This window comes from Pseudorca crassidens, chromosome X (genome assembly GCF_039906515.1).
Source record: "Pseudorca crassidens isolate mPseCra1 chromosome X, mPseCra1.hap1, whole genome shotgun sequence".
NCBI lineage: Eukaryota > Metazoa > Chordata > Mammalia > Artiodactyla > Delphinidae > Pseudorca > Pseudorca crassidens.
In genome coordinates this window covers 45,403,854-45,420,208 of record NC_090317.1, presented here as the reverse complement: position 1 = coordinate 45,420,208, position 16,355 = coordinate 45,403,854, and the positions used below count along the sequence as shown (strand labels likewise).

Below are 16,355 nucleotides of genomic sequence, written 5' to 3'. Positions count from 1 at the left end.
AAGGGTGAAACCTTACATGTGTTTTCTACCCTTACTGCAGTATTGTACTTTAATATTATGTTGCCATAGCTCTGTTTTTCCTTTTAAGTTAACCATTTATTCTTCTTGATGATATTTGAGAATTTCTCAGAAACAGTGTTTTCTGGAACTTAGTTCTGCTTAGTTTGCTTCCAACAGGAATAATATTTGCCCTTTGAGAGCTTGCTAGAACTTCTGAGTCTACTGGGAGACAATAGCATGTGCTTAGAGCTGTAAAATGGTCAGAAGGCCAACAATGCAAAGAGCCTACCTAGGAGAGCAGTGTATTTAGTTTAGAAAAATCCAAATATCAAAATGTATTTTTTGGTCAGTACCAAGTCTATTCACATGCATAGTTCAGAGTTAAGACAAAGATGATGTATGATCACTGGTTTGAGTGTGTCAACAACACAAGAGACTGTTGACATTTTCTTGTCTGTTTTAAAACTCTTAAGCCTGGGTAGTCAACCTTAAAAGTTAAGAAAGCCACTAATTTTTCACATGTTCAAGGTGAAATAAACACTGAACAGAAATCAAACAAACAAAATACATTTCATCCTGCCTTCTAAATAATTACTAACCTACAGCCCTACCCAGTGACCAAATTTATTCTGGGAAACTAAAACATAGAAACTCTAAAACTTTTACATTTTTCTCATTTATTTTAAGAGGACCAAATGTAGAGCATAAGCTGTGAGATTGCCCTTTAGGCCAGCCCCTGCCTGCTTCCTTTCAAACAAACAGGTGTGAACATAATCAGTGCCACTGGCTCTAACCTATTGCTCTTCCAGCCTAGTATTCTCTCTCATAGTGGCATTAAGGAGAAACATGATTTCTCTCCATCAGGCCAACCTCAAGAGGTTAAGAGGTGCCTTAATAATTAGTAAAGTTCCACTGGAACTACTCCTGAGCCTATTTATGTTCACAGAGTCCTAGCCTCTGGGTTAGGATTATGGTCAAGTGAATTAAAAGCCTGCCATAGGCTTAGAGAATGTAATAGCATATTGCTTACCTGTGAAGCAAAAGAATGCAAAGATAATCAACTTTATGAGAGACATTAAAATTGAGGGATTTTCTACTCTGATATGTAAACATTTACTGCAACAAAAATTTGCTGAATAAGATACTTGATATTACAACCTAGGAAGAAACACTTGCTCAAAACAGCTGAGGAGCTTTCTAGGTATCTTGCTCATCCCCAGTTCAGGCTTAGATGTTGATTATGTGTAGGATTTATTATCATTACCTTTTCTGCCTACTTCCATGAACATTCTAGGCCTTGATATGTTGATTTTAGCAGCAGTCATTTCTTGAAGTGTCAATATATTTAGACATTAAGACCAAGAGTACAGCCTTTCTCCTTAGGAACTCATTATAAGTTTCAAGAACACTAAGATTCCAAATCAAACTCACTGAAGATCAAATTATAATTTGGTCAACAGTTGTCTAGTAGGAACCATATCATCAAGGTTCCATTGTGCATGTTCCTAAAGCCTTATTAAATTTAAATTAGCTGAAATCCGGGAAATTGGTAACAGCAGGGGTATCCCAATCTATTCCCATGGAAACATCCATTAGTATTTTTTCCTGATGTCCAGTTAATAAATGAAACACAATTAGCTACCATGAGTTCATGACCTACCTTTATTTTGTTCAAACTAGTGACTGAAAAGATTGGTTTTACTAATCTTTCAAGTCATGTAGGTTTCTGGATAATTAGAAACAATCATCATTTATTCATTTTTGCTCACTTAATGGTAGAGAAATAGGTGCTATAATGTTGATTCAGTAAAAACATTCTTGTAAATCCAGTGATTTGAATTGTCTTTGGGCACAAAGAAATGTGGATTATTTTTCCTCTTTTAAGGGCCCCGATCTTCTTTCGTTCTACTGTTTCACTGTGACTACTGACATCCCAGAGCCAGGTGAATGGAATAAATAAAAAGCATTTCAATAGGAGAAAGAAAAGGCATTTTGCTGATGTCATTAGGTGAATGATTCCTTAATGAATGGGTATATATGAGCCAAAAAATGTGTTGTCAAAATTTTAAATTATCTTTTTTTAAGACTAGACATTAATAAAACCCCTTGATAAAAATGGCAATAAAGAATCCTTGTTGACTAAATAATCATCCTAAGATGGAGTTCAAGTTTTCACAATTATTTCCAACAGAACAATGCAAGCTAATGACAACATAACTGACTTTCAATTATAATACAATTTCAATTATGATTAGCATACTTCCAAGATTTTCTTTCCCAAATGGAGAGCCTAGGTAAAGTAACAAAAGATTTATTCATTAAGCAAAGAAGAAAATCCTTCATTTTTTGACAAGCAAAAATAAGTAAAGCATAAATTGCTGTTCACACTGGATAAGACCATGTTCAACAGTAAGAATGTATATAGTGTTATATAGGTATTGAGTTCTTGGTAATTCTATGTTTGTTGTTTTACTATTTATGCTTATTATTATGTTTTGTCATTAATTCTTTAATAAATTTTTATTTAAAAAAATCACCCTACTTAGAAATCTTCTTTGTGGGTGGGAGGGAGAGGAGAATGTGACCCAGAGTCCAGGAGACAGTAACACTTGGAATCAACAAAATCACCTGGAGTTAAATTGTGTAACTGTCAACCACGTCTCCCATCAAGCCTTGTTTCAATCATGGCATTCCAGAAGGATTTACAGTTGTTTTCCCGAGACAGGATCCATGGGCTTTGCAATTATTGTGACTTCTGAAGTTCTTAGGTCCATGAAGCTCAGTGATGACGAAGTTGAGTCCAATCAAAAAAGAATACCAGGGAGTCAAGGCTTGAAAGAAACATGTTATTGTCCTTAAGTGGTTGCCCAAACCTGACCAGACCAAGTAAATTGTTGAAGATACAGAGGCTAAATGCAGATTGCCATCCTTATTCTTATAATTCAGAAATTTTCATTGTTGAAGTAGAATTGAACCTTCCTAGGATCCAGGCTGGAGTACTGATGACAGCATTTGCACAGGCTCTTTGCCAAAGTCTGAGGACCACATAGGAAGACTCCCACCGCCGACCTGCAAGAATAGAATGGTAGCCAGAGTTAGAATGCAGCAAAGGCTGCTGACAATGTTTGAGGGAATGGTTTCTGCCTCTGCTAGGCCTCTACTACTCCCAACAACCTTACATAAAAATTCAGTTATTGACTTTTTCATGTTCTTCATGTTCGTCTTCTCACCTTTTCCGCTTGCAAGCCCCAAATATGCTCCCAACTCTTAACCCTCTCAGCACTCAGCCTTGCCTACTCTATTGAGCACAGACAGGAGATGGAGTGCAGTGCACTGATGAAGTACTAGACTCTGAAGCCAGGCTGTCTAGGTTCCAATCCCTGTTCTGACATTTGTCCCAGCTGTGTGACTTTAGGCAAGTTTCTTAACCTCTCTGTGTTTCAATATTCCCCCCTGTAAAATGGGATAGTATCCACCTCACAGGGTTGTTTGAAGGTTTAAACAAAAATAACATATGTAAAGCAATTAGAAAAATGCCTGGCATATAGCAAGTGCATATGTTAGCTGCCATTAAATCCATCCAGTGTTTTCTCACACTGAAGAGGTGGTGGTTCTTATTGCCAAGGATGATCTTTCTAACTAGGCTCTGGGTCTCACCCTGTCCTTCCTTCCCTCATACCTTCCTCTCCCCTCTTTTTCACTTGAGACATAATTCACATGACTTAACATTCACCCTTTTAGAGTGTGCAGGTAGTGCTTTTTAGTATAACCGCAAAGTTGTGCAACCATCACCACTATCTAATCCGAGAACATTTCCATCTTCCCAAAAAGAAAGCCCATACACATTAGCAGTCACTCCCCATTTCCTCCCAACCGCCCCCACTCCCTGCCCTAGACAATCAAGTATACTTTCTGTCTCTAGATTTGCCTATTCTGAACATTTCATATAAATGGAATCATACAATATGTGGCCTTTTGTGTCTGGTTTCTTGCACTTAGCATACTGTTTTCTAGGTTCCTTCATGTTGTAGCATGTAATATACTTCATTCCTTTTTACAGCTGAATAATATTCCTTTGTGTGAATATACCACATTTTGTTTATCCATTCATCTGTTGGTGGACACTTGGGTTGTTACCACTTTTTGGCTATTTTACATACATTCACATACAAGTTTTTGTGTGGACATATGTTTTCATTTCTCTTGGGTATGTACTTAGGAGTGAAATTGCTGGGTCATGTGGTGATTCTATGTTTAACATTTTGAGGAAATGCCAGAGTTTTCCTAAAGTGCTGCACTGTTTCACATTCCCATAAGCAACGTGGGAGGAACTTGCCTACAGTTTCCCCATTTCCTCGCCAACTCTTGTTATTGCCCTTTTATTATGGCCATCCTAGTCCTGTCTCCCCTTTTGTATGTTTATTTTATTCCTATCTACTGTCTCCTGATCTGTCTATAAATATGCTTAGATCATCCTTAAACTAAACATGTATTTCCTGGACCCTGCCACTCCTCCAACCCTGTTGACAATACTCCTCTAGTATTTCCTCCCTTGGCTTCTGTGATACTGCTTCTACACATTCTCCTACTTCTTCCCTGGCTCATCTTTCTCCCTTCCCACATAATGTACGCATTCCTTAATACAACTTCAACTATCATCAACCCGACACAATAATTAACATAATCTCTTTTGTTTATATGCTGTTTTACAGTTTACAGAACATTTTTAATATATTGTCTTGCTTATTATTCACGACAATCCTGCAAGTGAGTAGAGCAGGCGCTTACTAATATAAACCCCCATTTTACATATGAGGAATCTGAAGATCAGAGGGCTTTGTAGCTCAAGGTCCCAGAAGTAGAAAGTGTCAGAACTAGCAGTAGGACCCAGGATCATCTGAATCTGAGTCACTAAGTGTTCTCTCCGCTGCCTTCCTGAAGCCTTTCCTGATCACCCCATATGGACATAGACTTTTTCTCCGTGTCCATGTACCTGCTTCATGGAGTGCATCATTCTGCTTGAGTTGATTATATGCATCTCTTGTTAAAATGTGTGCTCCTTGAAGGCAAGAACCATATCCTATTTTTCTTTCAACCTCCAAATCTTTTAGAATAGTGTGTGCTGTACCCTATAGAAGGTAACCAATAATGTTTGTGGAATTGAACTGATCTTCACCTGCCAACTTGTTCCAAGGATTTATCTAATACGATCAGCTTAATCTTCCCATTGGAATAGCTTATTTTATGGCTGATTTTCATGCTCTAGCATGTCTCAGAACCCCTCAGAAAACTGAGGTCAGGTCATCAGTTAACTAGTTAATACACTCCAAATCCTTGTTACTTTAAGTAGAGGTCATTAAGGCCCAAAACAATGCATTTTTTAAAATTTAATTGTAGTTGACTTTTACAATATTGTGTTAGTTTCAGGTGTACAGCTTCAGATTCTTTTCCATTATAGGTTATTACTTCCCTGTGGTATATGTTACAATCCTTGTTATCTGTTTTATATACAGTGGTGTGTATCTGTTAATTCAATACTCCCAATTTATCCCTCCCCCTCCCCTTTCCCCTTTGGTAACCATAAGTTTGTTTTCTATGTCTGTGACTCCGTTTCTGTTTTGTAAATAAGTTCATTTGTACCATTTTTTTAGATTCCACATATAAGTGATATTATATAATAGTTGTCTTTGTCTGACTTACTTCACTTAGTATGATAATCTCTAGGTCCATCCATGTTGCTGCAAATGGCATTATCTGAGTAGTATTCCTTTTTTTTTTTTTAAGAAATTTATTATTTTTTACTTATTTTATTATCTATTTTTTGGCTGTGTCAGGTCTTGGTGCGGCATGCAGGATCTTCGTTGCGGCTTGCGGGATCCTCCACTGCGGCGCGTGGGGGCTCCTCATTGCCGTACTCAGGCTTCTCTCTAGTTGTGGCCCGTGTGCTCAGTAGTTGCAGCACGCGGGCTTAGTTGCCCCACGGCATGTGGGATCCCAGTTCCCCAACCAGGGATTGAAGCCACATCCCCTGCATTGGAAGGTGGATTCTTAACCACTGGACCACCAGGGAAGTCCCTGAGTAGTATTCCATTGTGTGTGTGTGTGTGTGTGTGTATCACATCCTCTTTATCTAGTCATCTGTCAATGGACATTTAGGTTGCTTCCATGTAAATAATGCTGCTATGAACATTGGGGTGCATGTATCTTTTCGAATTAGAGTTTCCTCTGGATATGTGCCCAGGAGTGGGATTGCTGGATCATATGGTAACTCTATTTTTAGGGTTTTTTTTTTTTTGTGGTACGCAGGCCTCTCACTGTTGTGGCCTCTCCCGTTGCGGAGCACAGGCTCCGGAAGCGCAGGCTCAGCGGCCATGGCTCACGGGCCCAGCCGCTCCGCGGCATGTGGGATCTTCCCGGACCAGGGCACGAACCCGCATCCCCTGCATCAGCAGGCGGACTCTCAACAACTGCGCCACCAGGGAAGCCCTATTTTTAGTTTTTTAAAGAAACCTCCATACTGTTTTCCATAGTGGCTGCACCAATTTACATTCCCACCAACACTGTAGGAGGGTTCCCGTTACTCCACACCCTCTCCAGCATGTACTACTTGTAGACTTTTTGATGATGGCCATTCTGACTGGTGTGAGGTGAAACTTCACATTGTAGTTTTGATATGCATTTCTCTAACAATTAGCGATGTTGAGCATCTTTTCATGTGCCTGGTGGCCATCTGTATGTCTTCTCTGGAGAAATGTCTGTTTAGGTCTTCTGCCCATTTTTTGATAGGGTTGTTTTTTCTTTTTTGATATTGAGTGGTATGAGCTGTCTGTATATTTTGAAAAGTAAGCCCTTGTCAGCTGCATTGCTTGAAAATATTTTCTCCCAGTCTGTAGGTTGTCTTTTCATTTTGTTTATGGTTTCCTTTACTGTGCAAAAGCTTTTAAGTTTGATTAGGTCCCATTTGTTTATTTTTGCTTTTATTTCTTTTGCCTTGGGAGACTGATCTAAGAAAATATTACTACAGTTTATGTCTGAGAATGTTTTGCCTAGGTTCCCTTCTAGTTTTATGGTGTCGTGTCTTATATTTAAGTCTTTAAGCCATTTTGAGTTTATTTTTGTGTATAGTGTAAGGGAGTGTTCTAACTTTATTGATTTACATGAGGCTGTCCAGCTTTCCCAACACCACTTGCTGAAAAGACTGTCTTATCTCCACTGTATATTCTTGCCTACTTTATTGAAGATTAATTGGCTGTAAGTGTGTGGGTTTATTTCTGGGCTCTCTATTCTGTTCCACTGATCTATATATCTGCTTTTGTGCCAGTACCAAGCTGTTTTGATTACCACAGCTTTGTAGTATTATCTAAAGTCTGGGAGGGTTATGCCTCCAGCTTTGTTCTTTTTCCTCAGAATTGCTTTGGCCCAAAACAGTGCATTTGAATTGTTCCCGTTCTCTATTTTGTTTGGTAAGACAACCAGAACTCAGTCTCTTTGCCTCACTGTTTGAATGCATGTGGGGACAACAAATGTCTTCTCGTCAATTACAAGATCAAGACCCTTATTTCGCTGAAACGCCACAGGAAATTTCCTCACTTTTAAGCAAGAATCTAAGATTGGTGCAAATAGTTTTGGCCCCAGAGATCTTTCCCAAGAGTGTTCAACATGCTGTAATACTTGTCCTAAACCTAAATCTGCAAAATGAATCAGTTCTGCAAAATCAATTCTGTAACTAGAAGAGAATACACTTACTTGGGGTGGGTGGTAGCTATTGTAGAAAACTCATTGTCCCACATAGGTCTCCCAAAGGAGGTTTTCTGTTTCAGACCTGTCAGGATATCAGTGGCCTTGTCAAAGCTTAATGCTGCATGACCAGCCTGGAGTCAGAGAAATAGGAAGTTAGAAAAAGCAGGTTCTGATAGCTGCCTCTTCCTTCAGCCACTTTTAAACTTGGGTGTGAAGGTGAGAACAGGTAGGAAATCATAAGAAATGATTATTTCTAATCAGCATGCATTATGTTTCGTCTGACATTCATCTTGCATCTTGGGAATTAGTCTGTTGTTTGAACTCACAAAGTTGCAGTCCCATCCGGTGAGGAAAAGACGGTAGTTTAGGAAACCCACTTTGCCTAATTCCTCCATCTCCTGTTCCAGGGAAACCAATAGGTCATTGAACCAAGCAAACGCACCTGTCTCCCTGTAGATCCAGTAGAAATAGATCTGGAATCAGCAAAAGAGAATATAGCCTTATTAAGTGCCCTTTACAATGTGCACTATGGTGACATGATTATGTACGTATACACTATATTTGTTGATCCAGTCTAAGAGTGACCTGAAAAAATCACCTCTACAATACAGCAGACTTCAGGTGGCATTAACGTCCAGAGTCCTAACAACTTCCCTTATGGAAAGAGAACTCCAACGTCAGCTTTAGTTCAGTGATTTTAAACTCCAATTGAAAATGAAGACCCAGAGGACTTCCGGGAAGATGGCGGAAGAGTAAGACGCGGAGATCACCTTCCTCCCCACAGATACACCAGAAATACATCTACGCGTGGAACAACTCCTACGGAGCACCTACTGAACGCTGGCAGAAGACCTCAGACCTCCCAAAAGGCAAGGAACCCCCCACGTACCTGGTTAGGGCAAAAGAAAAAACTAAACAGAGACAAAAGGATAGGGACGGGTCCTGCACCAGCGGGAGAGAGCTGTGAAGGAGGAAAAGTGTCCACACACTAGGAAGCCCCTTCGCGGGTGGAGACTTCGGGAGGCGGAGTGGGGGAGCTTGGGAGCCGCGGAGGAGAGCACAGCAACAGGGGTGCGGCGGGCAAAGCGGACAGATTCCAGCGCAGAGGATCGGGCCGACCGGAACTCACCAGCCGAGAGGCTTGTCTGCTCGCCCGCCGGGGCGGGCGGGACTGGGAGCTGAGGCTCCGGCTTTTGTCGGAGCGCCGGGAGAGGACTGAGGTTGGCGGCGTGAACACAGCCTGCAGGGCGTTAGTGCACCGCGGCTAGCCGGGAGAGAGTCCGGGGAAAAGTCTGGACCTGCCGAAGAGGCAAGAGACTTTTACGTCCCTCTTTGTTTCCTGGTGCACGAGGAGAGGGGATTAAGAACGCTGCTTGAGAGAGCTCCAGGGACGGGCGCGAGCCGCGGCTAAAAGTGCGGAGCCCAGAGACAGACATGAGACGCTAAGGCCGCTGCTGCCGCCACCAGGAGGCCTGTGTGCGAACACAGGTCACTAGCCACACGCCCTTCCGGGGAGCCTGTGCAGCCCGCCACTGCCAGGGTCCCGGGATCCAGGGACAACTCCCCCGGGAGAACGCACGGCGCGCCTCAGGCTGCAACGTCACCCCGGCCTCTGCCGCTGCAGGCCCGCCCCACACTCCGTGACCCTCCCTACTCCCTGGCCTGAGTGAGCCAGAGCCTCCGAATCAGCGGCTCCTTTAACCCCGTCCTGTCTGAGCAAAGAACAGACGCCCTCCGGCGACCTACACGCACAGGCGGGGCCAAATCCAAAGCTGAGCCCCTGGGAGCTGTGAGAACAAAGAAGAGAAAGGGAAATCTCTCCCAGCAGCCTCAGAAGCAGCGGATTAAAGCTCCACAATCAACTTGATATACCCTGCATCTGTGGAATACCTGAATAGTCAAGGAATCATCCCAAATTAAGGAGCCCTGTGGATGAAAGGCTCTTGGTGCTGCAGCCAGGAGTCAGTGCTGTGCCTCTGAGGTGGGAGAGCCAACTTCAGGACACTGGTCCACAAGAGGCCTCCCAGCTGCACATAATATCAAACAGCAAAAATCTCCGAGAGATCTCCATCTCAACGCCAGCACCCAGCTTCACTCAACGACCAGCAAGCTACAGTGCTGGACATCCTATGCCAAACAACTAGCAAGACAGGAACACAACCCCACCCATTAGCAGAGAGGCTGCCCAAAATCATAATAAGTCTACAGACACCCCAAAACACACCACCAGACGTGGACCTGCCCACCAGAAAGACAAGATCCAGCCTCATCCACCAGAACACAGGCACTAGTACCCTCCACCAGGAAGCCGACACAACCCACTGAACCAACCTTAGCCACTGGGGACAGACACAAAAAACAACAGGAACTACGAACCTTCAGCCTGCAAAAAAGGAGACCACAAACACAGTAAGATAAGCAAAATGAAAAGACAGAAAAACACACAGCAGATGAAGGAGCAAGATAAAAACCCACCAGACCTAACAAATGAAGAGGAAATAGGCAGTCTACCGGAAAAAGAATTCAGAATAATGATAGTAAGGTTGATCCGAAATCTTGGAGATAGAATGGACAATAGAATGGACAAAATGCAAGAATCAGTTAACAAGGACCTAGAAGAACTAAAGATGAAACAAGCAACGATGAACAACACAATAAATGAAATTAAAAGTACTCTAGATGGGATCAATAGCAGAATAACTGAGGCAGAAGAACGGATAAGTGACCTGGAAGATAAAATAGTGGAAATAACTACTGCAGAGCAGAATAAAGAAAAAAGAATGAAAAGAACTGAGGACAGTCTCAGAGACCTCTGGGACAACATTAAACGCACCAACATTCGAATTATAGGGGTTCCAGAAGAAGAAGAGAAAAAGAAAGGGACTGAGAAAATATTTGAAGAGATTATAGTTGAAAACTTCCCTAATATGGGAAAGGAAATAGTTAATCAAGTCCAGGAAGCACAGAGAGTCCCATACAGGATAAATCCAAGGAGAAATACGCCAAGACACATATTAATCAAACTGTCAAAAATTAAATACAAAGAAAACATATTAAAAGCAGCAAGGGAAAAACAACAAATAACACACAAGGGAATCCCCATAAGGTTAACAGCTGATCTTTCAGCAGAAACTCTGCAAGCCAGAAGGGAGTGGCAGGACATATTGAAAGTGTTGAAGGAGAAAAACCTGCAACCAAGATTACTCTACCCAGCAAGGATCTCATTCAGATTTGATGGAGAAATTAAAACCTTTACAGACAAGCAAAAGCTGAGAGAGTTCAGCACCACCAAACCAGCTCTACAACAACTGCTAAAGGAACTTCTCTAGGCAAGAAACACAAAAGAAGGAAAAGACCTACAATAACAAACCCAAAACAATTAAGAAAATGGGAATGGGAACACACATATCGATAATTACCTTAAATGTAAATGGACTAAATGCTCCCACCAAAAGACACAGATTGGCTGAATGGATACAAAAACAAGACCCATATATTTGCTGTCTACAAGAGACCCACTTCAGACCTAGAGACACATACAGACTGAAAGTAAGGGGATGGAAAAAGGTATTTCATACAAATGGAAACCAAAAGAAAGCTGGAGTAGCAATTCTCATATAAGTTATATATATATATATATATATATATGTAGTTTGCTTGAGTGCAGTGTTTTTTGTTTTCTGTACTGAATTCATTAGCATGGGTCGGTATAAAATTTAGCATAGGTCAATATGTAATTTGTAAACTAATAAGGTCTTAAAGTGAGGAATTAAGTCTTTTAAATTTAATTATTTATTGTAAAGAGCAGAATAGCATACATAAACAGGTGCCTAAGGAAAACTTGTATTCTAATATGGAACTCTCATGAACACCTTTTTTTTTTTCTTCTAACGGTATGATAGTAGGCCATTTGATTATTTTTTTGGCTTTAACTTTACAACAATGAAATATTCGTAAATTTTAAAAAGTATTTTTCTTTATTTGATGCGGGTGGGATACTGGAGAAATGAAAGGTCAAACACCTATTGAGGAATCCATACTTGTCTATATATTGTGTACTTTTATTTCAAGAACTGATTTAAAATTCCTAAAAGGATGCTATAATAAGTTATTATGCCATTTTACAGACTGAATTAAGTGAATTTCAGGGAGGTATGAAACTTGCCTAAGGCTATCCAGCTACCAAGCGGTAGAAGTGAGAATTAAATCCAGGTATACCTATCGCCAAAGTTTCTGCTCATCTCTTTACATCATCCACTTTTAATAGCCAATGCTTTCCTGCTTACAAATATGACTGAGGTTGCCAGACAGTCAACATTCCTTTTTAATCAGATAGAAAAATTACTGTTGACTCTCTAAAGACATATTCCTTTTCCATTAAGTGACTTTAGTTGTTCAAATGATACTTCCAGACAGTAGTAATCATACAGTTGGGGACTAAGAACAGAACTCAGGGATGTGTCTAGCAGTCAGTAAAGACCAACTGGGCTCACTGATGATATTTACGGTCATTTCCTCTAGACTAACATAATCTTATTAATAAGACCCTAATAATTCACAGTACTGCCCTTGCCTGATTGTTTGTTCTTCTCCCTCTATCACTCTCTCTTTCCCCATATTATTATTATTTTTGGCAATTTTTGGTGAATTAAATTCAGGGATTAGTACTCAGGAGTACTCGTCACAAAAGCAGAGAATCTTAGCTCACACCAAAGGAAGAAAATAGAGAAAAAGTATAAATTATATGAATACACACACATACACACATGTGCCAACTATATGCTGCACTTCTCCAAAATCTATTCGGTATCTGCACATTTACTGTATATTAGCAGTAAGACCAGAAATGAGCGTAACGCTCTGTTTACAAGGCACAGAAAAGAGACCCAAATATGGAAATGACTAGCAATGAGAATGGGGAAGAAAGACTACAACAAGGAATGTAGATGATATTTTTGTTTCCTAGCTATGATGCCAAATATTGAACTTTCAACTTGAGACAAGGAGGCCATAAAAAGTTGTATTAGTTTCCTAGAGCTGCCATGACAAAGTACCAGAGACTGAGGAGGTTAAACAACAGAAATTTACTCACTCACAGGTCTAGAGGCTAGAAATCTGAGATAAGGTGTCAGCAGGATTGATTTCTTCTCAAGTACCCCTTCTTGGTTTGTAGATGCCATGTTTTCCTTTTGTCTTCACATGGTCTTCTCTCTGTGCATGTCTGTGTCCTAATATTTTCTTTTTATAAGGACACCAGTCATAGTGGATTAGAGCCCACCCATTTGACCTCATTTGACCTCAGTTACCTACTTAAGGGCCTTATCTCCAAATACAGTCATATTACCAGGTATTGGGGGTTAAGACTTCCACATATTAACTTGAGCAGGACACAATTCAGCTGATAATAGAAGATAAGAGTAATTTAAGCAAGTAAGTAACTGTTGTTTACAGTGAGTTGCTTAAGGATATGAATTTACTCAAGAAAAACAAGAAGAAATTACATAACACTGTACGTTATACAAAGATATTAAATTAATCATCATAACATCCTGTGAGATGGGCATTAAATTATACCAAGCAAGATGAAGCAACTTATCCGGAATTGTATAGTTGGTACTTTCCAGAATTTAAACCAGGTATTTTCCCAGTTCCACTCTACGTTTTATATTCATTTCATTAGTTGAAATGAATTTTGAGTCTTCATTTTGCTTAGTTTCTGAAGTTACATGGGGATAGAATGGAGTTGGATCTTTTCAGTGACATTCACACATGGGGAAGGAAATTGAGTCCAGAAGCTTCAGCAATGTTTCCATGGAGAACACTAACAACAGAACCAGAAACACCGTTATCCTTTTGGTTCAGTGATCTTTCCTGAAGCACTACGAGAATCAATCTTAAGAAGCCCAGTGCTTTCCAAACTTTCACCAATGGGCTCTGTAGGGTCCTCTAACAGTATCTAAGAGACTAACTAGTTTCACATCCCAAGCCACTTAAGACAAGGAGTTCTGATTGTTCTCTGTGAGGAAATCAAGTGACAATCATAGCTGGTGATTTAGGATAGTTTCTTCAGGGCCCAGGCAAAACCTAATACACAGTAATAATCATTGTTAACTGCATCTTTGACAAGGATTAATCAGGTATCAAAGAGGTCTATAAATTGGGAGAAATTATGATCAAAGAGAAACATAGACCACAGATATTTAATTAATGCTCAATTATTTATGAGTTTAACTTTGGTTAACCTAATTTTCCTTCTTCTAGACAATTTCCAATTCGTCTCCACAAAGAGACCAGAATAAGCACCTTCCAATACAGGATTTATTGTGTTGCTTTAATTTAAAGCATACATTCACTCCACCAAGTTTTGCCAGGAGAGAAAAGGAGACGTTATAGTTTGTCTTGAATTAGATATGCCACCATACTTGACTTAGCTCATCCTACTGGAAGCACTTTGAGGGCAGATTCTACAGTCTTGTCTTACATCCTCTACGGAATCAAGCCAAGGGAATCACACACAGTTACAGCTGGAAAAACATTTGTTCTGGGTTAATACTTTTAGCCTTTACCACCAAGACCTTATCACCAAGACCTACCTTTACAGTCTCTAAACAGGAGACCTTCTTGCCTTCCCTTTTCATATTGACTAGGAAGGTAAAGGGAAGAACTGAGAAGTACCCAAAGTCAGCTAGCAGCCAGCACAGATAAATCATCTGTGGAGATATTGTTTCTTTCAAAAGATATAAACATAAGAGGAAGTCCTAATGTTTGAAGCAACTGTGCATAATAAAATTCCATGAAAACCTAGAAATCCAGATGCAGATCAGTAACATATTGGTTAAATAAGCTGTTATGTTCATGCAATGGACAAGTGTACATACATTAAGAAGAACGAGATACTCTTTTCTATGAGATTCTCTTTTCACTGAACTCATCAGTGCTGCAAACACAATGTTACATAATACTTTTTCTTTAACATTATATCAGGCATCCTCATCTTGTCCTGCATTTATTGCCAGTGTTACTAAAGTCTATCACTTACCTCTTTCTCTTTTAGACATATAATTTCTTATTTTGGAAGCATTCATCAATCCCTATTTTACTCTTTCTTTTAAATTACAAATGAATATTGAATTTTATAAAATATCTTTTGGGGGATATTTCAAGTGATTGTATACTTTTGCTCTCCTTTGACCTTGTTATATGGTAAATTATATTTTGTTATTTTATATTATGCTATTTATTATATATTGTATTATGTTTACTAATGACATTTATTATAATTACATTATTTTTAAGGTAGCATTTTGTTTTAGACAAAACAACCAGTGGGATAGGAAGCATCTTAAAATTAGATGCGAGAGCATAAGGGAATTGAGATTAAAATAAAATTCACGTTTTGGATCAGCAGCAAAAATTATTCAACAAAAGTGGGAAAATATGGCTATCATAGAATTACTAAATTCTAGATACAGCAACTAGTTAAAAGTGAAAAAATAATGAAAGTGTAAAAGTATCAGAAACCTGGGAGACTTGAAATAAATTATTCATGAGGAATACCTTTCTAAGATACAAAGAAAAAAGGATACATTTAATTATATAAGAATTAAAATTTTCCTCATGGCAAAATGCACTACAAAGGTCAGAAAACAAGCAAAAGAAATTGGGAAATATATTTAGAAATGGATATGCCTTCTTTACAACTTTTGAGAGAAGCACATGTTTCTTTTTCCTTTAACCTGTTATGTGGGTATTAATCTATAATGTAAGTGCATGGTTCCTTTCCTTTAACCTGTAATGTGAGATTTAATCTATATGGTAAGTGCATGGTTCCTTTCCTTTCATCTGTAATGTAAGCGTCAACATGGGGCACTGTTTCCAAGCACAGACTTTGGATGTTCCTGTACTGGTCCCGTCACTGACCATCCACAAAAACTTACAAATGTTGCTTTACTTTCCTGGGGGTTAGAGTCTTAGCTAAGAAATGGAAGCAAAATAGAACTTTCCCCCAGGGATGACAGAAGGTTTAAAGGAGTAAATATGTAAGTGACTTGGCACAGTGCCTAGTACAAGAGAGATCAATATAAGTACTTACCAATTTTTTAAAGAGACACATGAAAGAAATAAAATGTGGTGATTTCAAAAAAAAAAAAATGAAGACCCAGTTCTTATGGTAAGTCTGTAGAAGCGGATGCCTTGGCAGGGAGAAGTGATCACTCACTCTCATAACTCCAGGGAGGGGTTACTCTCTTACCAGTTGTAAAGAGCTTAGCCCATGAAAGCAATGGACCTATCAGGCCCAGACCAGATGAAAAGTGGTATTCGGGAGCATACCGTTTGTGTTTTGAGGTTGTGATTTGCATTCCGGAATTTGTACCAGATGGATTTCAAGATGGAAGCAAAGGGGGTGACCCCAATTCCTGCTCCGACCAACACAGCCACTTCATACTGGAAGACATCCTCACTGACAGTGCCAAAGGGACCATCCACCTTGATCCTGGCAGAAGGCAAAAAACAAAGGGCAAGTGAAGTCTCACCTCCACCCACAACCTCAAAAATCCTCCCAGAGGCAGAGCTGTTCCACAGCTGATTGCTACCTGTTTATTTTAATCATACTC

General features: G+C 39.8%; 1 protein-coding gene across 1 annotated transcript in view; it reads right to left on the bottom strand.

The window, feature by feature from the left end:
- Nucleotides 1-91: 91 nt before the first annotated feature.
- NOX1 (NADPH oxidase 1) overlaps nt 92-16,355 on the bottom strand; it is a 43,019-nt gene continuing 26,755 nt past the window's right edge. The window contains 4 exon segments of the mRNA XM_067722867.1: nt 92-3,069; nt 7,747-7,871; nt 8,067-8,213; nt 16,072-16,234. Of these exon segments, the coding sequence (XP_067578968.1) occupies nt 2,943-3,069; nt 7,747-7,871; nt 8,067-8,213; nt 16,072-16,234 (562 nt within the window). The 3' untranslated portion in view covers nt 92-2,942.